The following is a 25,835-nucleotide window of genomic DNA, read 5'->3' as shown; positions in this document are numbered from 1 at the left end:
TATATAATTTGTAGTTATATAAGATATTTTAAAATATTATTTTGATGAATTATTAAAATTAAATATACAGAACAAAAAGAGATAATTTGTAGATTTTTACTAATTTTATTGTTTAGTCTAATAAATTTAAATTTATTTAAAGATATATTAACTGATTTAAAATAGCTTAACCGATTTAAATTATATAAATTAAATTTTAAAAAATCATATTTATTTTGATTTGGTTTGGTTTAGATACCGTCAGTTTTTTGTTTATTTGGCTTTATACTAAAAACTATAAATATATTTATCTTTTAAATCATTTTATAAATTTTAATTGATTTATTTAGAAAAAAATCATAAATATATTTTTCTTTTAATATATATTTTTAATATATTGAAGTGCATTTATCCAAAATTTCCCTTTAAATTATCTAAAAAAACACCCAGTTTTAAAATATAAATGGATTGATGATGGCAGAAAAAAATATAAATAGACCGATAAAGATAAATAAGTCTCACTATTAGTAAAACTTAGTTAAAAATATAATCAAAATGCTATAAAATAAAGTTTAGATAATTGTACTGACTAATAAAATTTCAGTGAGTCCTCCTTGTAACACTATATTGGGCCTATATATCTGGGCTCACTAGACCGTGTCTCCTCTTTATTGCTTACTTGGGCCGGTTTACACATACTAGTTTCGATTTCATTTGATCTGTTTACAAATTTAGATGCAAAGCAAAGTATTGGTGGTCCCCTGCTCGTCGTCCTCCCCGCAACCTGAGGTGATTTGCTTTTCGAATTTCGTTATTTTTCGTCTTTGATTTTAGGGTTTCGTTATCTTCTTGTGGCTGGGCTGCGAGAAAAGCATTGTGGCTCGTTTTCTTTTTCCTTCCATTTTAGAAGGAGGAGATTATATGATTTTTTTTTTTTTTTAATTTCAACCAATCACTGAACGAAGTTGGTACTGAACTAGTGTTGAGAGGTTCAACTGAATAGTTTGTTTCTTGTGCCATACGCTGGTACAGTGCGTTTTTTCAGTGTATCGTGCCCTAGAAAATATTACAAGACATGTGAGGGTTAATCACACTTTTTAACTTGTTTTCTAATTGAGTTATATAATAGAAGTACTTAGATGGGGACTTGTGTTGATAAAGGAGAAACTGCCATGGACACACATGACTGGAGAGCTCAATTGCCATCTGGTGGACGCCAGAAGGTCGTCAACAAGATGTAACTTAACTTCTTCTTCATCATCATAATATCTCTTGTTGTATAGATCAATAAGTTCTCTTTTGTTTCTTCTTACTTGATTTTACTTGCATGCAGAATGGAAGCACTGCATAAGTACCTTCGAGTTTCTGGACCAGAGGAAATGAACGAGCTCAGGAAGATTGCTTCCAGATTCGAGGAGAAAATTTTCAGCGATGCTGTTAACCTGGTAACACTTCCTCCTATGTACATTTTGTTCCCTCTGTGTGGTTTTCTATGGAGATTGGCGAGTGGCAATGGACATGGATCAAGAAGATATGATCTTTAAGGCCCCCATTATATGATAGCTAGCTATGTATATATAACTGATCCTTGTTTTCTTTTCGAAATTTCAGACTGATTACCTTCGGAAAATATCCATCAAGATGCTGCCTTTGGATACTAAAGCACCAAATGCAGCTGGTTCTTCTTTACCGATCCCTGGTGGTTATAACCGTCTGCCCTTGAATCCGGGTATAAAGCCCTTCATGCATGTAGTAGCATTAGCTTTTGTTGGTGTGTAAAGTTAACGCATTGATCTCTTCATGTAAGCTTAGATGTATGTATATGATATAAACTAGAACACATAATAATAACATGAAATTTTTGGGTGTGTTTGAAATATCATCACAATTCATTTGTTAAGTCGTCTTGTGAACATATACAGGTTGTCATCAGATGACAGTCGAAGGACCCGTCGAAGCAGAGCCTGTTGTGAACACAGGTGACTGGAGAACTTGTCTGCCACCGGATTCACGCAAGAAGAATGCCAACAAAATGTAAGTTCATTATACACACTGCGTATTAGTTGTCTATTCGAAATTGTCATCTTTGCTCACTTCAGAGCCAGCTTAGTGCTAAAGCTCTGTAGAAAAACAATGTTACAACGTTCTGACACAGTGCCGTAGGTGTGACCTATGTTGATGATGTACAGTTAAACTGTTTGTTTTGTCATTTGAGCAGAAAGGGAACACTAAAGAAACATGTTCCAAACTGTGGGAAAGAAGGAGATATAGAGCTCAAGAAAATTGCTGATAGCTTTGAGGAGTTGATTTTCAACACTGCTATTGATCAGGTTTCATCTTTCTATCTTGTAATATCGGTAGGACGGTGGAATGAAATTCATGCAGCAAAACTCTTGTTTATAGTGGTCTAAGTCAAAACAATTAGTTATTATTATTCTCTTAATCTACATGCTGTGGAGTGGCGTTTTTAGCTCTAGAAAAGGCAAATTCACCGTATATGGATTGCAAACCAATGAACCTTGTTACCGTATGATCCTCTCTCCAGCGACAGTGAACCTTGATATCAAAACTTCTTTTGGTTTGATATTCTCTGTTTATCTCGAGTTTCAGGTGGATTATCTTCACAAAACATCCTTCAAGATCACACCTTGAAACCTCCAAAGTTCGAGGCAGGAATAAACATGGAGGGATTTTTCTAACGCATCCGTAATCCTCAACAAGGAAAAACAACGTTTCCTTTATTTAACTGGTGTAGAATCAAAACTATTTTGTAGCAGTTGATTTAAGGGAACATTTATTTTATTTTTCTTAAGAAATGAATAAGTATAATGGTTGATATTAGATTCAGTAACTAAATTTAATTAGACGTGGATCCAGAAGTAAATTTTAATGGAGGTAAAAAAGTTGATTGATAATTTGTTAAACAAAATACTACTCCACAATCTAATCAAAATGCTAAGAAGGCAATGGGGCAGATTTTTTTCTTTAAAAAATGTGTGCAATAAAATAAAATAGTTTTTTTTTTAGTTCTGACTAATCAAATTTCAGTGGGCCCCTTGTAACATCTTTTCTCTGAAAAATTCATTACATATTTGGGTTCATATAATAAGGCCATGTCACCTCTTTTCACTTTTCTATTTACATTTATGTTCAAGCAAGTTCTTGGTCTTGGTCTTTGGTCTCTGCTCGTCGCAACTCTGAATCCCCGAAAGCCCTTGCAGCAAATCTGAGGTGATTTTGTTTTCTCGAATTTTCCGTCTTTGATTTTAGGGGTTTGTTTTCTTCTTCTGGTCCGGATGCAAGAAAAGAAAAGTATCGTGGCTTGTTTATTTCACGTTTACAAGTATTATGTCGACCAATCAGTGAAAGAAGTTGGTACTTGATCAGAAGTTTAGATCAATAGTTTGTTTTCTTGTGCTCTAAGTCTCCATAATTACAAGACATTTGGAGCTTAATCACACTTTAATCGATCTGTTTTTCTTTTTTAACTGAAGTTATAAAAGTCCTGATCTTGATGGCCCCTTCGGTTAATAACGGAGAACCTGCCATGGACGCAAATGACTGGAGAACTCATTTGCCATTTGATTCACGACAGAAGATCGTCAACAAAATGTAACTTCATCATTCACATCTCCTTTTTTTCTTTAATTATATATATATATATATATATATATATATATATATATATATATATATATATATATATATATATCCTCTAGAACTAGAAGGTTTATATGCTGCTATTATATATTCTTGATCAATAAGCTTTTTTTGTTTTTGGTAAATTATTCTTACATGATTGACTTGCAACTTGCGCAGAATGGCTACACTAATGAAGCACCTTCCATATTCTGGACCAGAAGGAATCAACGAGCTCAAGAGAATAGCTGTAAGGTTCGAGGAGAAAGTTTTCAGCAGTTCTGTTCACCAGGTAATAAATAATACACACGTCCTCTGTATTTGTTTCGTTAGTATATGGTTTTATATAGAGATTTGCCAAAGCAATGGACATGGAAAATAAGCATATGACACGTCCTCTGTATGCTGGCCATGTATACCTACCGATCCTGATTTTCTTTTATTTTGTTACTTTCAGAATGACTACCTTCGGAAAATATCTATGAAGATGTTGACTATGGAGACTAAATCGCAAAATGTAGCCGGCTCCGCTTCTTCTATCCCTGCTGATAGTAGCAACCTAGCCTTCGATGAACTTAGTAAGCAACGCGTCCTTCATCTACTTAGCAGAAGCTGGTTTTGGTTAATCCATTATTCTCCATGTGTGTGAGCTAATCTAAATGCCACAATAGGCACCTACTATGAAGTATTCAGCGGTTAATTGTTATCCATCTTTGTCCTCCGTGCCTTCATTTGAAATAGATTCCATTTGGTTTGTTATGTGTTTTGTTTTCTTATAAGATCTACCCTTTGATGCTTTTGTGAATATTCCACAGACAATCTCATGATCAATAATGGCAATGTAGAGCCTTTTCTCCTGAACGAAGAACCTGCCATTAACTCAGTTGACTGGAGAACTCAACTGCCACCGGGTTCACGACAGAACATCGTCAACAAGATGTAACTTCATCATCACATCTCCTGTTTTGTATATATATATTTTCTATAACTAGAAGGTTTCTATGCTGCTATTATATATATAAGTTAAATTTTTTGGTAATTGTTCTTACATGATTTACTTGCGCAGAATGGATACACTAAAGAAGCACTTTCCGTATTCTGGACCAGAAGGGATTAACGAGCTCAAGAGAATTGCTGCCAGGTTCGAGGAGAAAATTTTCAGCAGTGCTGTTCACCAGGTAACACACACCTCTTGTCCTCCTTTATATTAATTTTGTTTGGTTAGTGTGGGTTTATATTAGAGATTTGCAAAAACCAATGGACATGGGAAAATAAGATATGATCTTTTGTAGCCCCCCATTATACCGTTGGTGTATGAAAGCTATGATCCTGATTTTCTTTTTTTATTTTTGAATTTTCAGACTGATTACCTCCGGAAAATATCGATGAAGATCCTGACTATGGAGACTAAAGCTCAAAATGCAGCTGGTTTCGATTCTTCTATCCTTGCTGATAGTAACAACCTAACCTTGGATGAAATTAGTAAGCAACGTCCTTCGTGTACTTGGCAGAAGCTGGTTTTAGTGTGCTAAATAACGCATTCTCCTTGTGGAGCTTATATGGTCTAAACCCTTGATGCTTTGTGAATATCCCACAGTGAATCATTTGATCAAGGACAATGCAGAGCCTTCTCTCCTGAACGTGGAACCTGCCATAAACTCAGGTCATTGGAGAATTCAACTGCCACCTGATTCACGCCAGAAGAATATCGACAAGCTGTAAGTTCGTTTCATTTTATTTTTGTTTTTGTTAAAAACGTTTTGTCATAGTAGTGCCTTGACCTATGAATAATATCTTCTTTTTTTTTTTTTGTCATTTGGCGCAGAATGGAAACACTGAAGAAACATGTTTCGTATTCAGGGCAAGAAGGAATTGAGGAGCTCAGGAGAATCGCTATCAGCTTCGAGGAGTTAATATTCAACACTGCTTTAAACCAGGTCTCACTCACTTCCCTCTTCTTCATTATATTTTTAGCTAACATTAGTGAAGCAGTGGGGATGACGGTGCTGTGAAAATTTCTTGATTGAGCATGGTTTGTTTCGAGTTTCAGGTGGATTACTTTCGCAAAATATCCTTAAAGATGCAGACTATGGAAAAGGACGACTAAGTAAAATTGCGTTGAAGGGGGAGCGTTTGGAACTTTCAGGCGATTCCACATATGTATTGATGATAATGTTAAGAAGTAGAGCTTAAAAGCCTCCAAAGTTAAAGGCATGAATAAAAGTTTTTATAATCGGTAACATATTTCTTGCGGAGGAAGCCTCGCCTTGCTCTCTCTCATGTTAAGTCAGGCTTGTAGTCCTCCTCTTCGGTATTTATTGAATGTGTGCAACTATACAATGAAACCTTGCAACCATTAATGATTGCAATCTTTGCTAATTAACCATATAGATAAATGTAACCTTTGGTGATTAACCATTGCAACTATTTACTAATTATTGCAACTCTTCATTAATTTTTGCAACTTTTGATTTAACCATTGCAACTATTGGTTGCAACTCTTCATTCTCTATATAACGAGGTGTAGGCATTGAAAAATGGAAATAGAAAAAATCAGAAACTAATAGTTAGTAAGAAAGAGAGAGAGAAAAAGATTCATTATTTAAAGATCATCAAAACTTTGAAAAAACACGTATAAACACTAAAGTTCCTATTTGTTTCTCTTGTATCTTAGCGTAGAACAAGAGTGAGACTTTGATTTTCGTGTAACCCAAGGTTCGAAATAGGATCAAAAGAAAGCACTGGCGATTCAATCATTATCCAAATATATAATTCATAATTTTTCAGGTTACAACCCAAATTAACCAACATTTATATATATATATATATATATGCTTATGTAAAACCTTCTTTAGTTACGTACAAGATTCTTTCCACAAGTATAAAACAGTTAATATTGTTATCCTAATAATGAGGAGAAGAAGAAGATTCAAAAGCATTGCGTTACTTTTGATTTTATTGTCGTCTTGTCACTCAAAACAAAACGAAGTAACCATGATTAAAGGAGTTAAAAAGTTAAATTAGTTTGGGCTAGTTTAAGCTCAATGGGCCATAGTATAAAAGCCCTAGCTCTGACTTCAATTTCTCCTTTCCCGTTGTTCTTCCGCCCTTTGGTTTCCTTCGCTGTAAAGGGAACGCTGGTGTGCGACTTTGACCTCGAAACTGCGTAATCTCATCGTCGATTCAAGGTCCAGTTTCCTAATTGCGTTTCTGTTTTCTCGAATCTAGGGCTTGGCTTTGAGATTTTTTTTCCCTTGCGGCTTGGATTCGAGAGAAAGTGTTTCGTTTTCTTACAATAATGAGAGTAGATGAAGTCGTTTTGTTTGTAATAGTTAAGATTCTTTATTTTTAATCTCATTTGTCCGGTATTTTGATGATGCTTTGTGGATTGTAAAGGCAGGACACACACTTAATGGGACCTTCTTGTCCTAATGGGGAACGTGCGATTGACACATTGGACTGGAGAACTCAATTGCAGTCTGATGCACGTGAGAGCATTGTCAACATGATGTACGTTTATTATATCTATTAGATTGTATATGTCACATGAACGTTTTCACATTTTCTTGATTTTGTTTTGGTTTTAAATTAAATAACTTTTTTTTTCTGTTAGCGCAGAACGGAAGCACTGAAGAAACAGCACCTTCCATTTTCTGGACCAGAGGGAGTCAACGAGCACAGTAAAATTGCCTCCAGATTTGAGGATAAAGTTTTCAACACTGCTGCTAACTTGGTAATATGCTCAACATCTCTTCTTTGTTTTCTCTAGTGTCCTAAACATAACAATGGAATTGGACTAAAGAGCTGACATTTGGTAGCCATATATTTGATTTTTGTATGCCTTCCAGATTTGTCTCATGTCATGCTTTTGGTCTGATTTTCCCTTTTTTATTTGGAGTCTCAGAATGATTACCTTCGGAAAATATCCTTAGAGGTGCTGACGATAGAAAACACGGTTAAAAATGCAGCTGATCCGGGTACTAACAATCAATCCCTTTGTGCTCTATTTCCGTAAGCCTAGCAAAATATTTTCTAATTACTCCATCTTGCATTAGAAGGTTGTTTTGTCGCTTGTAACCTTTTGTAGTTAAACCAAAAGGAACTTTTCAAAAACAAAGAAGAAGAGAATTTGTATCTAAAGTTTGAGTAACTGTTGTGATTGCTATAGCCGGTAAGGCTAATGTCGATGTAGGAAGCCTAATGGACAATAACAGTCTGAGGCCTTCTTATCTTCCCAACAGAGAACCTGCCGTGGACACAGGAGACTGGAGAACTCAACTGCCACCTGCTACTCGCAGGATGATTGTCAACAATATGTGAGTTTGTTTTGTCTCATTCAAAAGAGCTGTCATCTTTCTCACCTAGTATCATTTCCCCCAAGCCAGTTTGATGTTATATCCTTTAGAAATAGAGTGTTATTGTTATGGTTTCATATCTCGTTTCACCCAATAATTATATAATGTAGAACGGATACACTAGTGAAGCACCATTCCGGGACAGAGAGATCCAACGAGCGCAGGGGATTTGCTGCCAGATTGGAGGAGAATATTTTCAACAGTGCTGATCACCAGGTGATTCACTGGCTTTACAACATCAATGTCTATTTCAATATTTCATACACCCTACTTTATGAGGATTGAATGTATACCTTCTTGATTTAATTCATAACTTGTTTTTTGGTCTGATATTTTATATAAACATCCAGATTGATTACCTTCGCCAAATATCCGCAAAGATATCTCTCCTTGCTGCCAGCAACAGCCTACCCTTGGATCTAGGTAAATGACTTTCTTTCTCCGAGATTGAAGTCCTTCATGTAGTAGCAGAAGCTTGTTTTGGATATGGTAAATTTTAGTCCATTTTAAGTGTGTAATAAATGGATGTTGGAGATCAGTTGCATCCATTTTCCCACTTGATTTGTTTCTCTTGAAGGTTTTAAATGGAGTTAGAAATCTGTTGTCAATGCTTTATTCACATAGGTCATCTTGGCATAAACAGAGGTGACTGGAGAACTCAACATCCACCAGGTTCACGCCAGAAGAATGTCAACAAGCTGTGAGTTTGTTCCTCCAAATTTTTCATATTTTCTACCATTTCCTCCCCAAAGCCAATTTAATGATAAAAATCTGTAGAAATAAAACGTTGTCGGTATTGGTTTGACCTAGTGCATATGCTTAAAGATAGAGAAGTTACTTTTGTCATTCGAGCAGATTGGAAACACTGAAGAAACATGTTCCATATTCTGGGAAAGAAGGAATCGAGGAGCTCATGAGGATTGCTGTCAGCTTCGAGGAGTTAATTTTCAACACTGCGAGAAATCAGGTTTCACTATATTTTGATTAAGCTCAATGTGTTACGTTTCGTTTTTGATGTTTGTGTGTCCATTTCGAGTTTCAGGTGGATTACTTGAGCAAAATATCCTTAAAGATGCAGAATTTGGAAGAGGCAACCTAAGTCAAACAAGGGGAGTGTTCTCAAAGCGGTTTAAATTATTCTAGGATTAGCAAAGTCCATATACATATTTGTATATAAAAAACACACCTTGAAGAGTTAGAAAGGAAATACATGGATAAACATGTCAAATGTATACTTACTTTGGGATAATTTCTGGTTTTTCCAACATCAATTGAAAAAGTTTTTTCTTTTTTTTGGTTAAAAACAAAAACAGAGTTACCAGTACCACTTATAAATAGGTTTCCTTATTGATACACCCTACAATCGCTGTAAAAGATTAAACATGTGTTTTATATCTGATTTAGATCCGCGGTCAAACAGGCAAATTTGGTGATTTTGATAACTAACTTATTTATTTCTTCATGAAATATCTATTATTTAACAATCTGACAAAACTCGTAAAAACATTTAAATTATGGCCAGCGATTGAAACATGGGCCAAAATAAGCTTTTTTTTTTCTTAAATTTTCAAAATTTCCTGATTACATTTTGTTCTATATTTGAAATAAAAAGTGAAAAACATTTAAATTTCTCCTTTGCCACATATACTCTGTATATCCTTTGACTTTTTTTTGTCATCCGGTTCAGTGTTCGGTCGTGTTTAAGACATTGGGTTAAACCATATGATGAGATAAACGTCGTCGTACAAAGTGACTCGTAGTTGGCTGGTTCATCTTGTAATTTCTCATTTAATTGGAGGGGTTTGTCGTAACTAAATATCCACAGCGACGACTTTGAAAACTTTGGTAAGCTATAAGTTGCGAGGATACGTAATGGAGTCAGGTTATGATTCTACGTTTGACCATATAGATCCTTTATATGTTGTTCAATTCCGTTTCTCCAACCCTAATCGTTTGTAGCAACCGTGAATTCGCCTCGACAGGCTTTGGATATTTGAGGTAAAATTTTCAAATCTTGTGATCGGGAGTCTCGTGAAGACATACTACTATATAGCCATCACGCTTTATTGATTGTGGTTCTCGGTTCTTAATACTATTTAGGAGAATAGATTTGACTTTGTTGGTGCGATTGAGCTTACTCGTTTTGTCGGATATGCTACTTTGAGGTTGACTCTGTCTCTTTCTTGCTACCAATAGCAAACAGAAATGAAAAAATTGACTGATCAGTGAAGTCAACTGATTTTGATTTTCTTTAGAATTGGTGATTCCGTGGCTCAAACTTGCTATTATTATTAGCCTAGCTGCTCTGAATCTTGGCATAAAATCGGATTTCTCAGTGTCCATATTAGGCTTAGGCGTTTTTAACTCAACCTGAAATATCGACCTTAACCCGAACCGGAAAAACCAAAACCGTGTTGGATAAGCTTCAAGTTGTTACTTAGGAAACAAGTTATTCAAAAAGGAAATTTGAATAACTAAAGCCTAATAGGTTTAGGATTAAGTTAAGATTCCTAGATCATATTGTAATAGGATAAAGCTAAGTTTTCTATTGCATATATAAACAGATCCAATGTAAGAGAGATCTTAAGAAAGTTAAGAGAAGAAAGATTAATAAAACGAAGCAACTGTTTTGTTATACAAAAGTCTTACACAAACACATACGTTTTAGTTCGACTTTAAAAGATAAAAGAGAGGCGTTTTTCAAAGTTTAAAGAATTCAAGAAGCTTGTTGAGAAGGACGTTAACAAAGAGATTCAGACACTTCGAACGGACAGAGGTGGAGAGTTCACATCAAGAGAGTTTCAGGATTTCTGTAATAAAAGTGGCATTAAACGTCATCTTACCGCTCCATACACACCGCAGCAGAATGGTGTGGTTGAAAGAAGGAATCGCACATTAATGGAAATGTCTCGTAGCCTTCTAAAGGCTATGAACGTTCCAAATTATATGTGGGGTGAGGCTGTACGTCACGCTACTTATCTGATCAACCGTGTTCCTACAAGGGCATTAAAGAATCAGACACCATATGAGAGTCTAAAGAAAAGAAAGCCGAGCATTGGTCACCTAAAGGTATTTGGTTGCATTGCTCACGCAAAGATAGACGCTGCTCTCGTGAGAAAACTTGACGATAGATCACAGACCCTAGTTCATCTCGGAACTGAACCAGGATCCAAGGCTTATAGACTGTATAATCCTACAGCAAGACGTATAGTTGTAAGCCGCGACGTGATCTTTAATGAGAAGGCTTGCTGGAAGTGGAAGGGAGATAAAAAAGAGAAGACAAGCGAGCCTGGTATGTTCCAACTATCTTGGGGAACGACAATGGATGTTGGCCATGGTCCCTTCAGCATCACACCGCAGCAAGAAGAAGTTACAGAAGTAGCTACGGATCAAGTTATAAACACAGAAGATGCAACAACCGTAGACAATCATGATCAAGTGGAAGACACAGGGTCCGAAGAAACAGAGATGCCTGAACCTAGAAGATCAACTCGACAAACTTCTCATCCAAGCTACCTAGATGATTATCTGCTAATGGCTAATCTAGAGTGTGAGATGCTCCTTCTATCACTCGATGATGAACCACGTAGCTACCAGGAAGCAAGCAAAAGTAAGCGATGGAGAGTAGCATGCTCAGACGAGATTGACTCAATCAACAAGAATGAAACTTGGGTATTGATCGATAAGCCATCTGGAGTAAAGGTTATTGGTCTTCGATGGGTCTTTAAGATTAAACGTGATGCAGATGGCAATATAATCAAGTTCAAAGCAAGATTGGTAGCTAAGGGATATGTCCAAGAACTTGGGATTGATTTTGACGAGGTGTTTGCACCTGTAGCACGCATAGAAACAATCAGGCTCTTGATAGGTTTAGCTGCTACAAGTCAATGGGAGATCCACCACTTAGATGTCAAAACAGCCTTCCTGCACGGAGAATTAAACGAAGACGTATATGTAGCACAGCCTGAAGGTTTTGAAAAGAAGGGAGAAGAGCACAAAGTTTTCAAACTTTCTAAGGCTTTATATGGAGTTCGACAAGCTCCACGGGCATGGAACACAAAGCTTAATCAGATCCTGAAGAGCTTAAACTTTGTCAAGTGCTCAAAAGAAAACTCAGTCTATCGGAAGGAAGAAGGCAAGAAGCTTTTGATAGTAGCTATCTATGTTGACGACCTGTTTGTTACTGGAAATACACTCAGCTCGATCATGGAGTTTAAGAAAGCAATGGCAAAGAAGTTTGAAATGTCAGACCTTGGTAAACTAACTTATTACCTTGGTATTGAAGTAAAACAAGGCTCTGACGGTATAAAGATCAAACAAGAAGCTTATGCACGACGCATACTGGAAGAAGCAAAGATGGACGCTTGCAACTCAACCCAAATACCTATGGAGTTTGGTTTAAAGCTGTCGAAATCAACAGAGGAAGCAGAGATCGATGCAACGATCTTTAGGAGAAGGATCGGATGTCTAAGATACTTGTTACACACAAGACCCGACTTAGCCTTCTCTGTTGGAATACTCAGCCGGTACATGCATTCCCCTCGTGTATCTCATGGGAACGTACTAAAGAACGTTCTGAAATACTTGCAAGGAACTATGGGATACGGTCTAAAGTTCAAAGGTCTTGGATCACAATCTCTCATTGGTTTCAGCGATAGTAGTCACAACACAGATCCTGACGATGGCAAGAGCACCACCGGACACTTGTTCTGTTTCGGCGAAACTCCTATAACGTGGTGTTCTCAAAAGCAAGAAACTGTGACTCTCTCGTCTTGTGAAGCCGAGTTTATGGCTGCAACTGAAGCTGCAAAGCAAGCCATTTGGCTTCAAGACTTGATGAGAGAGATTACAGGGAAGAAGATCGCAAAGACACTGATCCGTGTGGACAACAAGTCAGCTATTGCCTTAACCAAGAATCCAGTCTTTCACCGACGAAGCAACACATTCATAAGAAGTATCACTTTATACGAGAATGCGTTGAAAGAGGTCTGATTGACGTTGAATATGTCCCTGGAAAAGATCAGCTTGCGGACATATTGACTAAAGCTTTGGCAAGGATTCAGTTCAAAGAAATGAGGGATCGAATTCAAGTTCTCAACTTAAGCAAAGAAAATATGAAGCTTAAGAGGGAGAATGTTGGATAAGCTTCAAGTTGTTACTTAGGAAACAAGTTATTCAAAAAGGAAATTTGAATAACTAAAGCCTAATAGGTTTAGGATTAAGTTAAGATTCCTAGATCATATTGTAATAGGATAAAGCTAAGTTTTCTATTGCATATATAAACAGATCCAATGTAAGAGAGATCTTAAGAAAGTTAAGAGAAGAAAGATTAATAAAACGAAGCAACTGTTTTGTTATACAAAAGTCTTACACAAACACATACGTTTTAGTTCGACTTTAAACCGAATCCGAACTGTTTTATAAAAATATCCGAATGGGACTTATGAGCTTACTATTTTGGATTTTGGTTATAACCCGAACCGAAATCCGAAATTAGTTAAATATGTTAATGTTTTTATATATACTAAGGTGATTTAGATATTTTAGAGTATTCAGAATATTTTTGTAATTTTTTTTATTTGTTATTTTGAATACTTTTTAGTTAATTTAGATAGTTTAACTAATTTTTAAATAAATTTGTAATAATTTATATATTTTGAAAAAAATTTAGTCAATTTTGGAGGTTTTTTAAAATATATTTTTGTACGACTTTAAACATTGGTTAAATCCGATCCGAACCGAGCCCTGAAGAAACTGAACCGAACCCGATCCGATAATTAGTAAAAACCAAATGATACATATGAGCATAATACCAAAAATCCGAATCACCCGGACCGAAACCGAATGGACCACCGAAGGCCCAGGCCTAGTCCATATAACCCATCTTGTCTTGTGTGTGTGGTCGTTTGTTTCCTCAAGTTTTTTTTTTTTTGGTTATTTTCTCTTCAAGGTTTGTATACGTAGGAAGGAACACTTGATGGATAACAACAACTGGAGACCTTCCGTTCCAAAAGGAGAACCTGGTGACTGGAGAAATCAGTTGCCACAGCATTTGATGTCTCAACAAAACAGCCTTCATCAGCAACCATTAGGCACTCAAAGAAGTGTTGCAGGACTGCAGCAACCACAACAACAGTTGCTCAGTTCCCAGACTAACCAGCAGTCGGTGCACATGTTATCACAGCCAACCGTTGGGCTGCATCAGGCTGCTCATGGCTTGTTTCTGTTTCAGGGCCAACTGTCGCATCATCAGCAGTTAGGTTTGCAACAACAACCTAATCTGCTATAACAGAGGCTACAATCTTCAGGTCAAGTCACAGGTTCTCTGCGTCCACCTCAAAATGTAGTGGACCAACAGAGACAACAACTATATCAATCCCAAAGAACCCTTCCGGAGATTCCATCATGTATGCTTTTTCTACATCCTTGTGAATACTTTAGTTTCTCATACTTTACATAATCCCACCTCAGCAGGATCTGATGCCGAGCAAACCCCCGTTTTTAATAAATTTTAGCATTGGTAGACTCCACGGCACAGATGGAAAGTGCAAATGGTGTTGATTGGCAAGAGGAGGTTTACCAAAAGGTAGTTGTTTCTTTCTAGTTAATGCTTCTGTAGTGTCCTCTTACTCTTGCTGAATTCTGGGAGATAAAATAAGTTCGCTATATATAGTACTAATTCTGTCTACGCTTATTAAAGTGTCAAGATTATCACTGCAATGAATAATCGTGTGACCACATGGTGCTTTGTCTTTGCAGATCAGAACTATAAACGAAAAGTACTTAGCAGAACTTCACGAAATCTACCAGAGAGCTTCAGCCAAGTTGGAGAAAGTACGTTACGATGTTTTTTTCTCTAAGAGAGTAGTGTCATAGTGTGTGTATGTCCTCCGAAACACTAGTAGCTGGGAGAATTTCTATGAATTCAATGCAAACACTTTGCTTTGTCCACATAGGTAATCTTGGCATAAACAGAGTGACTGGAGAGCTCTACATCCACCAGGTTCACGCCAGAAGAATGTCAACACATTGTGAGTTTTGTTCCTCTTCCAAATTTGTCATATTTTCTCACTCTTGCTACTCTTTTGTCAGTCATAAGTCAATTTAATGATCAAAATTCTGTAGAAGTAGAATGTTTCACAAAGTTTTGTTGTATTGCTTTGACACTATGAATAGGCTTATAGATAGACAAGTTACTTTTGTCATTTGAGTAGATTGGAAACACTGAGGAAACATATTCCATATTCTGGGGAAGAAGGAATCGAAGAGCTCATGAGAGTTGCTGTCAGCTTCGAGGAGTTAATTTTCAACACCGCGACAAGTCAGGTTTCACTTTTCAATGTGTTCATTCATACTTGATTCGTTCTTGATGTTGTGTGTTCATTTCGAGTTTCAGGTGGATTACTTGAGCAAAATATCCTCAAGGATGCAGAGTATGGAAGAGGGAAGCGAAATCAAACAAGAGGAGTTTTCAAAACGGCGTAAAACTTCCTAAGGAAAGCTAGTCCATAATTTATATTTGTATATAAAGAACACACCTTGAAGAGTTAAAAAAAAAAAACAAGAAAAGGCATGAATAAACCTTCTTTGTTTCTGGTCTTTGTTTATGTTCCTAGTCTTCTCCAATTTGGGAGCTTTTGGCTCTTGAGGTATAGTACCCGCCAGCTTTGTATTCCATCAACGCATCCTAACAATGTATCTCAGTTTGCATAATTTTATGAATGAAAATGGGGTTTAGTGAAGTTGTAGTTGACACTTGACAAGATTATACAGTAATTTATCATTAATAGTAGGGGGTTTTTGGTAATTTAAAAGCCGCGCGACGACATTGAAAACTTGGACATCCTTTACTTCTTCATCCCGATCAATCCTACTCCTTTGTAACAAACCGTGAAGTCGCCTCGAGGTGAAATTTTCTATTCTCGTTTTCTCTTGTGATCAGTAGTCTCGAGAAGACATATTATCTAGCTATCGCGCTTTACAGATTGTGGTTCTCGGTCCTTATACTATTTAGGAGAATAGATTTAACCTTTTTTTTTTTTGGTGTGATTGACACAGTATGCTTACTCGTTTTACGATATGCTACTTTGAGGTTGAGTCTGTCGCTTTTTTTTGTTAACAAGAGTAAACAAAAATGAAAAATTTGGTTTTGATTCTCTATTAGGGTTGGTTGGTGATTCCGTGTCTCAAACTTGTTAGAATTAGCCTTTGGCTGCTCTGATTCTTGTCAATATAATTCATCTCTGTGTGTGGTCGTTTGTTTTCTGTAGATTTTTGTAACCGTAGGGAACACTTAGATGGATAACAACAATTGGAGGCCTTCCGGAGACCAACAGAGACAACAACTGTATCAATCCCCGGAGATGCCATCATGTATGCCTTTACATCCTTGTGAATACTTTAGGTTCTGATGCTCAACAAAACCTTTTTTTTTAATTAATTGTAACATCGCTAGACTCCACGGCACAGACGGAAAGTGGAAATGCGGTTGATTGGCAAGAGGAGGTTTTCCAAAAGGTAGTTTTCTTTTTTTCTAATTTGGGTATTGCTTCCGGCTTCTTAGTCTTGCTGTCAACTAAGTTTGCTGTATATATATGCAACACGACAGGCGATCTTACATAAATATCATTGTAATGAGTAATCCGTGTGTGTCCATGGTGCTTTGTCTTTGCAGATCAAAACTATACAAGAAGCGTACTTACCTGATCTTGCCGTAATCTATCAGAGAGCTGCATCCAGGGTGCAGCAAGTAAGTTTTTTTTTCTAAGAGAGTAGTGTGTATGTCCTCCAGAACAGTAGTACCTGCGAGAGTTTCTATGCAAGACCAATTCGATATTGCAAAAGAAAGTCATACAAATTTGGTATTTTTACTGTCCGGTGGAAAGTAATTGTCGGATATTTATTTTCCTTCCCAAACTGACAAAGGTTGTAGCTTGCATCTATGTGCTTGTCTCTTTTCCTATTGAGCACATTCCTTTTTTCTCCCCAGATGGGTTCTCTTCCGCGGCAACGAAGATCAGAGCAGTTTGAGAAATTGAAACAGTTCAAGGCAGCGGTGGAGCGAATGATACTATTCCTATCGGTGTCAAAGAGAGATGTCATACCTGCATTAAGGGATAAGGTGGCTATCTATGAGAAGCAGACTATAGATTTGGTAAATATGCTAAGACCGAGGAATCCAGTTCAGCAAGGGGAGCTTCCCCAACAATCATCTCATGGTGTGTTTTCTTCTCAAGGCCAACAGTCACAAAATCAGCCATCCCAGCAGCAGATGATGCCCCTTCAGTCGCATCATCAGCACTTACAACAACCTAATCTGCTACAAAGGCTACAATCTTCAGGCCAATTCACAGGTTCCCTGCTTCCACCTCAAAATGTAGTGGACCAACAGAGACAAACCCTTCCAGAGATTCCATCCTGTGTGTATGCGTTTACATCCTTGTGAATACTTTACATAAGTTAATCCCTCAGCTGGATCTGATGCTAAACAAACCCCATTTTTATAAATTGTAGCATTGTTAAACTCCATGGCACAGACGGAAAGTGGAAATTCTGTTGATTGGCAAGAGGAGGTTTACCAAAAGGTAGTTTTTCTTTCTAGTTTGGGTAATGCTTCAGGCCTTGCCGTCAGTACTCATAAGTGTTTGGGGGAGATAAAATAAGTTTGCTATCTTTATAGCTATTCTGTCTACGTTTATTAAATCTATAAGAGATAAATGCAACACGGCAGGCGATCTTATTTTGATATCATCGTAATGATTAACCGTGTGATCTTTGTGCTTGTCTTTGCAGATCAAAACTTTGAGAGATACGTACTTATCAGATCTAAAAGAAGTCAAACAGAGAGTTGCAGCCAAGTTGCAGCAAGTAAGTTGCTATATATTTTTCTAGGAGAGTAGAGTGTATGTCCTCCGAAACAGTAGAGTATCTGAGCGAGAATTCCTATGAATTCAATGCAAAACCGGTTCGATATTGCAAAAGAAAGTCATACAACTTTGGCATCTTGAAAACCATTGCACCAAAAGATGCTCGTATTTTTACTGTCCACTAGAAAGTAAACATCGGATATTTATGTTCCTTTAGCTTGCAATCTATGTGCTCGTCTCTTTCTTGTTGAAAACATTCTTTTTTTTGTCTCGAGCAGAATTATTTTCCGCATCAACAAAGATCTCTGCAGTTTAATAGATTGAAACAATTAAAGACAATGTTGGAGCGAATGATACAATTCCTATCCGTTTCAAAGAGAAATATAAAACCTGCATTAAAGGATAAGGTGGCTTCTTATGAGAGGAAGATTAAACGTTTCGTAAATATGCACATGCCGACGAAGCCAGTTCAGCAAGGGCAGCTTCCGCAACCTCAGATGCAGCCTGTGAAGCAACAGTCATCTCAGAACGGTAATCACTCTCATGATAGTCAAGAAAATCCGTCGATGCAGTTCATTTACGTGGTGTAATATATGGATGTTGGAGCTCAGCTGCATCCATTTTCCCACTTGATTTGTTTCTCTTGAAAGTTTTGAATGGAGTTAGAAATCTGAACTTAATGCTTTGCTTTGTCCACATAGGTAATCTTGGCATAAACAGAGGTGACTGGAGAGCTCTACATCCACCAAGTTCACGCCAGAAGAATGTCAACACGCTGTGAGTTTGTTCATCCTCCATATTTGTCATATTTTCTCACTTTTAGCTACTTATTATTCCCTCCCCCAAAGCCAGTTTAATGATAAAACTATGTTGAATTGTAGAATGTTTTACAACGTTTAGCCATGAATATGTTTATAAGTTACTTTTGTCATTTGAGCAGATTGGAAACACTGAAGAAACATGTTCCATATTCTGGGGAAGAAGGAATCGAAGAGCTCATGAGAATTGCTGTGAGCTTCGAGGAGTTAATTTTCAACACCGCGAAAAATCAGGTTTCACTATTTGTGATTAAGCTCAATGTGTACTTCCTTTGATATCATCCCCTCCTTTGTTTCTTGATGTTGTGTGTTGATTTCGAGTTTCAGATGGACTACTTTTGCAAACTATCCTTGAAGATGCAGAGTATGAAAGAGGAAAGCTAAAGCCAAATAAGGGGGAAGGCAAGTGCATGTACATATTTGTGTATAAAGAAACAACCTGCAAGAGGCATGAAGCCATGAATAAACATGTCAAGTGTGATTTCTAGTTTCTTAGTAACAGTAGCAAAGGAAAAAGAATCTCTTCCTTTTTTTTGGTGGAAACAAAAACTAATAGAGTTATCACTTATTTTGATAAAAGAAAATAGAGTTATCACTTATAAATAGGTTTATGTAACTCTTAATATTCATTTATTTCGTTTTGGTTGATTAGTTGATATGCGCTACAAGAACTACTTTTGAAAGTTTAAACGACATGAATGAATCGATATTAAAACGTCGTCTTAAAGAACCTTTCGACACACAATTGTTACTAATAAAAGGGAGCTTTTGAGTCTCTATAGGGCGTCCACATCAGCGGAAAAAATTTCTCCCGAAAGATGACATGTGGCATAAAATAAAGTTTTACATTTTAATATTACTTATTTTCGAAAATTGTAAAAAATATGTAAACATACAGCATAAAAAATGAAAAAACTACATTAAACATATGTAAGATTATTATTTTTCACTTAAAAAAAAGACGGCTTATCTCCATAATGTAACATTACCGTTTTATAAAAAAAACAAAAAAAATTATATATAATTTCGAAAATAATAAATATATGTAAAACATACAACATAAAAATGGAAATACTACATTAAACATATTTGTCTAAGTTCTTCTATTAAACATTGCCGTTTTACATTAAAAATGGAAAAATACATAAATATTTAAACATCTATCTTAAAATATAAAATATAGACATTAACTAAATATAAAGTATAAGAAAGAGAAATACTCAATCTATATAAAAATAAATAATAAGTAAATATTATAAATATACGAATTATATATACAATAATAAGTAAATGCACAATTTTAAAAAAATGGAAAGAGTACATTAAATATTAAACATCTATCTTAAATGTAAAATATAGATATTAAGTAAATAGAAAGTATAAGAAAAAGAAATACACAACTTAAAAACAATGGAAAAAGTATATTAAGATTTAAACTTCTCATAAAAATGGAAAAACTACATTAAACATATGTAAGATTACCATTTTTCACTAAAAAAAAAAGACGGCTTATCTCCATAATGTAACATTACTATTTTGTAAAAAACAAATTATATATAATTTCGAAAATAATAAATAATATGTAAACCTACAACATAAAAATGGAAATACTACATTAAACATATGTAAAATTACCATTTTACATCTAAAAATAACAATAATATGTAAACATACAATATAAAAAAATGGAAAAACTACATTAAATATATGTAAGATTACCATTGTTCACTAAAAAATGGTTTATCTTCATAATGTAACATTACCATTTTATAAAAAAAAAAAGACAAAAAACATAAATATAACTATTTGACTATTTGTCCAAGTTCTTCTATTAAACATTGCCATTTTACATTAAAAATAGAAAAATACGTAAAGATTTAAACATCTATCTTAAAATATAAAATATAGACATTAACTAAATATAAAGTATAAGAAAGAGAAATACTCAATATAAAAAAAAATAAATAATAAGTAAATATTATAAATATATAAATATACGAATTATATATACAATAATAAGTAAATGCACAATTTTTAAAAAATGGAAAGAGTACATTAAATATTAAACATCTATCTTAAATTGTTACTAATAAAAGGGAGCTTTTGAGTCTCTATAGGGCGTCCACATCAGCGGAAAAAATTTCTCCCGAAAGATGACATGTGGCATAAAATAAAGTTTTACATTTTAATATTACTTATTTTCGAAAATTGTAAAAAATATGTAAACATACAGCATAAAAAAAGAAAAAACTACATTAAACATATGTAAGATTATTATTTTTCACTTAAAAAAAAGACGGCTTATCTCCATAATGTAACATTACCGTTTTATGGCGTCCACATCAGCGGAAAAAATTTCTCCCGAAAGATGACATGTGGCATAAAATAAAGTTTTACATTTTAATATTACTTATTTTCGAAAATTGTAAAAAATATGTAAACATACAGCATAAAAAATGAAAAAACTACATTAAACATATGTAAGATTATTATTTTTCACTTAAAAAAAAGACGGCTTATCTCCATAATGTAACATTACCGTTTTATAAAAAAAACAAAAAAATTATATATAATTTCGAAAATAATAAATATATGTAAAACATACAACATAAAAATGGAAATACTACATTAAACATATTTGTCTAAGTTCTTCTATTAAACATTGCCGTTTTACATTAAAAATGGAAAAATACATAAATATTTAAACATCTATCTTAAAATATAAAATATAGACATTAACTAAATATAAAGTATAAGAAAGAGAAATACTCAATCTATATAAAAATAAATAATAAGTAAATATTATAAATATACGAATTATATATACAATAATAAGTAAATGCACAATTTTAAAAAAATGGAAAGAGTACATTAAATATTAAACATCTATCTTAAATGTAAAATATAGATATTAAGTAAATAGAAAGTATAAGAAAAAGAAATACACAACTTAAAAACAATGGAAAAAGTATATTAAGATTTAAACTTCTCATAAAAATGGAAAAACTACATTAAACATATGTAAGATTACCATTTTTCACTAAAAAAAAAAGACGGCTTATCTCCATAATGTAACATTACTATTTTGTAAAAAACAAATTATATATAATTTCGAAAATAATAAATAATATGTAAACCTACAACATAAAAATGGAAATACTACATTAAACATATGTAAAATTACCATTTTACATCTAAAAATAACAATAATATGTAAACATACAATATAAAAAAATGGAAAAACTACATTAAATATATGTAAGATTACCATTGTTCACTAAAAAATGGTTTATCTTCATAATGTAACATTACCATTTTATAAAAAAAAAAAGACAAAAAACATAAATATAACTATTTGACTATTTGTCCAAGTTCTTCTATTAAACATTGCCATTTTACATTAAAAATAGAAAAATACGTAAAGATTTAAACATCTATCTTAAAATATAAAATATAGACATTAACTAAATATAAAGTATAAGAAAGAGAAATACTCAATATAAAAAAAAATAAATAATAAGTAAATATTATAAATATATAAATATACGAATTATATATACAATAATAAGTAAATGCACAATTTTTAAAAAATGGAAAGAGTACATTAAATATTAAACATCTATCTTAAAATGTAAAATATAGATATTAAGTAAATAGAAAATATAAGAAAAAAAAATACACAACTTAAAAACAATGGAAAAAGTATATTAAGATTTAAACATCTATATTAAAATGTAAAATATAGATATTATGCAAATAGAAAGTATAAAAAAGGGAAATACACAATTTAAAAAAATGGAAAAAGTACATTAGTATTTAAACATGTATCTTAAAATGTAAATCAATATTAAAATATAAAATTATTAGTAAATAGAAAGTATAAGAAATAGAAATACACAATATATAGAAAAATAAATAATAAGTAAATATATAATATAATCTCGAAAAATGACACGTGGCATAAAATATAGTTTTACATTTAATATTATTATTTTCGAAAATTATAAAAAAATATGTAAACATACAGCATAAAAAAATAGAAAAACTACATTAAACATATGTAAGATTACTATTTTTAACTTAAAAAAAAAAGACAGCTTATCTCCATAATGTAACATTACCGTTTTATAAAAAAACAAAAACATTATATATAATTTCGAAAATAATAAATATATGTAAAACATACAACATAAAAATGGAAATACTACATTAAACATATGTAAGATTACAATTTTACATTTTTATTTTAAGAAAATAATATGTAAACATACAACATAAAAATGGAAAAACTACATTAAACATATGTAAGATTACTATTTTTCACTAAAAAAACGGCTTATCTCCATAATGTAACATTACTATTTTGTAAAAAAAAAATTATATATAATTTCGAAAATAATAAATAATATGTAAACGTACAACATAAAAAATGGAAATATTACATTAAACATATGCAAAATTACCATTTTACATTTAAAAATAACAATAATATGTAAACATACAACATAAAAAATGGAAAAACTACATTAAACATATGTAAGATTACCATTGTTCACTAAAAAACGGGTTATCTTCATAATGTAACATTACCATTTTATAAAAAAAAGAAAAAAAAATAAATATAACTATTTGACTATTTTTCCAAGTTCTTCTATTAAACATTGCCGTTTTACATTAAAAATGGAAAAATACGTAAAAATTTAAACATTTATCTTAAAATATAAAATGTAGACATTAACTAAATATAAAGTATAAGAAAGAGAAATACTCAATATATAGAAAAATAAATAATAAGTAAATATTATAAATATATATATATACGAATTATATATACAATAATAAGTAAATGCACAATTTTTAAAAAATGGAAATAATACATTAAATATTAAACATCTATCTTAAAATGAAAAATATAGATATTAAGTAAATAGAAAGTATAAGAAAAGGAAATACACAATTTAAAAAAATGGAAAAAGTACATTAGTATTTAAACATCTATCTTAAAATGTAAATCAATCTTAAAATATAAAATTATTAGTAAATAGAAAGTATAAGAAATAGAAATACACAATATAAAGAAAAGTAAATAATAAGTAAATATATAATATAAGTAAATACCAAATTTTAAAAATGGGAAATTACATTAAGATTTAAAAATATATTTAAAATTTTAAAATATAGATATTATGTAAATAGAAAGTATAACAAATGGAAATATACAATTTAAAAAAAATGGAAAACGTACATTAAGATTTAAACATCTATCTTAAAATGTAAAATATAGATATTAAGTAAATGAAAAGTACAAGAAATGGAAATACATATACACGAAAATAAATAATAAGTAAATAATGTAAATATATAATATATGAATTATATATGTAATAATAAGTAAATACACAATTTTTTTAAAAATGGAAAAATATCATCAAGCATTAAACATCTATCTTAAAATGTAAAATATATAATATAAGTAAATACACAATTTAAAAATAGAAAAAGTACATTAATATTTAAATATCTATTTTAAAATATAAAATATTGATATTACGTAAATAAAAATATATGAAATGGAAATAAACATTTTAAAAAATGAAAAAAGTACATTAAGATTTAAGCATATATCTTAAAATGTACTTCTATCTTAAAATGGTAGTAAATCATATAAAAATGGAAATACCACATTAAACAAAAAAAAAATGTATAGTTTTTCATCAAGAAAGTCGCTATAAATCTCATTATTCTATCCACATCAACCTCACACAATTAAGGAAAATTTCAAAGCACTCGAGCAAAAAATGGTTAATAACTCTTTCATGATCAAACCATTTCAGTTAATAACCATTCAAGCGTTTATCCCTAAACACTTCTTTCCATGCCGAATCAGGTATTGGTTCATGTTGGTTTAGTATTGTTTTTGGTTTACTAACCGGTTTAGGATGGTCCTATTGTAAATATAATTTAAGTTGGTTTAGCATATATTATGTTTAAAATAACTTAAATTAAATAATAATAATATTATGCTTAAAATATAATTTTAGAGAGCTTTCAAATATAGTTTACAGAACATTATAGGTGATGAATTTAATTTATTAAATTCGTTTATTACTTAAAACTAAGTTTTTTTAAAAACATATTGAGTTATAAATATCAATGATGGATTGGTGAGTATAACATTAAGACAAAAATATAAATATCTGATTTTCAAGATAAGAAATTCAACTTTTATTCAGATACTCAATATATAATATTTTAAATTATTTTTTTAAAAATATACATAATTTATATATATAGATTAATCTTCCAAACTTAAACTATTATATTATATATGAATAATTGTTTTAAATAAAAATAATTTCTGATTTAAAATAAAAATAAAAACAACAAATTGTTATTTTCAAATAATGAATGTAATTTACATTATACTATCATTTAACAAGTATTAGATACGTTTTGATATATCATTATTTTCTATTTCCAGAACACAATAAATTGTTAAACATCAATATCATCTACGTTAAGTATACGAACAACACAAATTCAAACATCACAAAAAATATTTACATAACCATTATAATACAATAATTTAATCAAAAAATACAATTAAAAAATTAAAAAGAATAGTTATATACTTAATATTTGAAAATAAAAGATATTTTTGCTAAAATTGTACTTACCTGGCCAAGGAGATCGACCATCTTTTTACGGATCGATCGAATGTTGAGCATGTGGTTGATCCGAAAATACACTGCAGTTTAATAAAATCTCTAAAACATTTATTCCAACACTCAAAAGATAGTTTTGCTAAATATGATAATTAGATAGCCAATAAAATTATAAAAAAATATTTAAATAGTAAAAAATATGTTAATTTAACGTGTTAAAATTTAAAAATAAATTTTAATTATGACATTCATTTAACATTTATATAAATATATATCATAGCCTAAATATAAATAATTTAACAACTTAAATTAGAAAAAAATAAAAATCCCGGGCGTAGCCCGTGTTAATCCCTAGTATTTATACAAAGTGAACTAGTTATGCGGTTTAATTGGAGGGGCTTCTAGTAATTTAAAAAGCAGCTCAACACATTGAAAACTTTGGTCATAGAATATAAAAACCCATCTATTAATATTTTAACTAAAAATAGGTATTTAAAAGCTAAGAAATGAATT

The 25,835-nt window shown here is 32.4% G+C and overlaps 4 protein-coding genes across 11 annotated transcripts; all 4 read left to right on the top strand.

Annotated features, from left to right (window-relative positions):
• The first annotated feature begins 689 nt into the window (after positions 1 to 689).
• On the top strand, positions 690 to 2,820 carry LOC106346816 (mediator of RNA polymerase II transcription subunit 15a). Of its 5 annotated transcripts, none has more exons than XM_013786261.3 (7): positions 690 to 768; positions 1,141 to 1,216; positions 1,313 to 1,424; positions 1,591 to 1,708; positions 1,902 to 2,013; positions 2,198 to 2,309; positions 2,590 to 2,820. In XM_013786261.3, the coding sequence occupies exons 2-7, from the start codon at positions 1,152 to 1,154 to the stop codon at positions 2,629 to 2,631; spliced, it is 561 nt and encodes a 186-aa protein (XP_013641715.2). In that variant the 5' UTR covers positions 690 to 768; positions 1,141 to 1,151; the 3' UTR covers positions 2,632 to 2,820. The 5 variants fall into 5 exon arrangements, with proteins under 5 accessions (XP_013641715.2, XP_013641714.2, XP_013641717.2 ...); XM_013786260.3 differs by having other exon boundaries at positions 704 to 768; positions 1,109 to 1,216; XM_013786263.3 differs by having other exon boundaries at positions 724 to 768; positions 1,144 to 1,216.
• Positions 2,821 to 2,972: 152 nt separating this feature from the next.
• Positions 2,973 to 6,006, top strand: LOC106346813. The gene is made up of 10 exons (XM_013786255.3): positions 2,973 to 3,210; positions 3,474 to 3,591; positions 3,799 to 3,910; positions 4,076 to 4,196; positions 4,434 to 4,557; positions 4,685 to 4,796; positions 4,980 to 5,100; positions 5,216 to 5,336; positions 5,444 to 5,555; positions 5,669 to 6,006. The coding sequence occupies exons 2-10, from the start codon at positions 3,494 to 3,496 to the stop codon at positions 5,723 to 5,725; spliced, it is 978 nt and encodes a 325-aa protein (XP_013641709.2). The 5' UTR covers positions 2,973 to 3,210; positions 3,474 to 3,493; the 3' UTR covers positions 5,726 to 6,006.
• A 697-nt stretch (positions 6,007 to 6,703) lies between these two features.
• LOC106351314 (mediator of RNA polymerase II transcription subunit 15a-like) lies at positions 6,704 to 9,264 on the top strand. Its single transcript, XM_013791128.3, has 10 exons — positions 6,704 to 6,806; positions 7,015 to 7,128; positions 7,237 to 7,351; positions 7,523 to 7,595; positions 7,787 to 7,934; positions 8,084 to 8,189; positions 8,324 to 8,396; positions 8,598 to 8,673; positions 8,829 to 8,940; positions 9,016 to 9,264. Exons 2-10 carry the CDS (start codon positions 7,031 to 7,033, stop codon positions 9,070 to 9,072), a joined length of 858 nt encoding a protein of 285 aa, XP_013646582.2. The 5' UTR covers positions 6,704 to 6,806; positions 7,015 to 7,030; the 3' UTR covers positions 9,073 to 9,264.
• Positions 9,265 to 9,855: 591 nt separating this feature from the next.
• On the top strand, positions 9,856 to 19,308 carry LOC106346638 (mediator of RNA polymerase II transcription subunit 15a). Of its 4 annotated transcripts, none has more exons than XM_048782356.1 (11): positions 9,856 to 9,971; positions 13,924 to 14,380; positions 16,429 to 16,490; positions 16,648 to 16,722; positions 16,963 to 17,392; positions 17,487 to 17,557; positions 17,766 to 17,840; positions 18,118 to 18,370; positions 18,541 to 18,616; positions 18,780 to 18,891; positions 18,985 to 19,308. In XM_048782356.1, the coding sequence occupies exons 5-11, from the start codon at positions 16,963 to 16,965 to the stop codon at positions 19,039 to 19,041; spliced, it is 1,074 nt and encodes a 357-aa protein (XP_048638313.1). In that variant the 5' UTR covers positions 9,856 to 9,971; positions 13,924 to 14,380; positions 16,429 to 16,490; positions 16,648 to 16,722; the 3' UTR covers positions 19,042 to 19,308. The 4 variants fall into 4 exon arrangements, with proteins under 4 accessions (XP_048638313.1, XP_048638310.1, XP_048638311.1 ...); XM_048782353.1 differs by lacking the exons at positions 9,856 to 9,971; positions 13,924 to 14,380 and adding exons at positions 15,792 to 15,879; positions 16,244 to 16,346; XM_048782354.1 differs by lacking the exons at positions 9,856 to 9,971; positions 13,924 to 14,380 and adding exons at positions 15,821 to 15,879; positions 16,260 to 16,346.
• The last annotated feature ends 6,527 nt before the right edge of the window (positions 19,309 to 25,835 follow it).

The sequence above is a fragment of the Brassica napus genome, chromosome A6 (assembly GCF_020379485.1).
Source record: "Brassica napus cultivar Da-Ae chromosome A6, Da-Ae, whole genome shotgun sequence".
Lineage (NCBI taxonomy): Eukaryota > Viridiplantae > Streptophyta > Magnoliopsida > Brassicales > Brassicaceae > Brassica > Brassica napus.
This window is presented reverse-complemented; position numbering and strand designations above follow the sequence as displayed.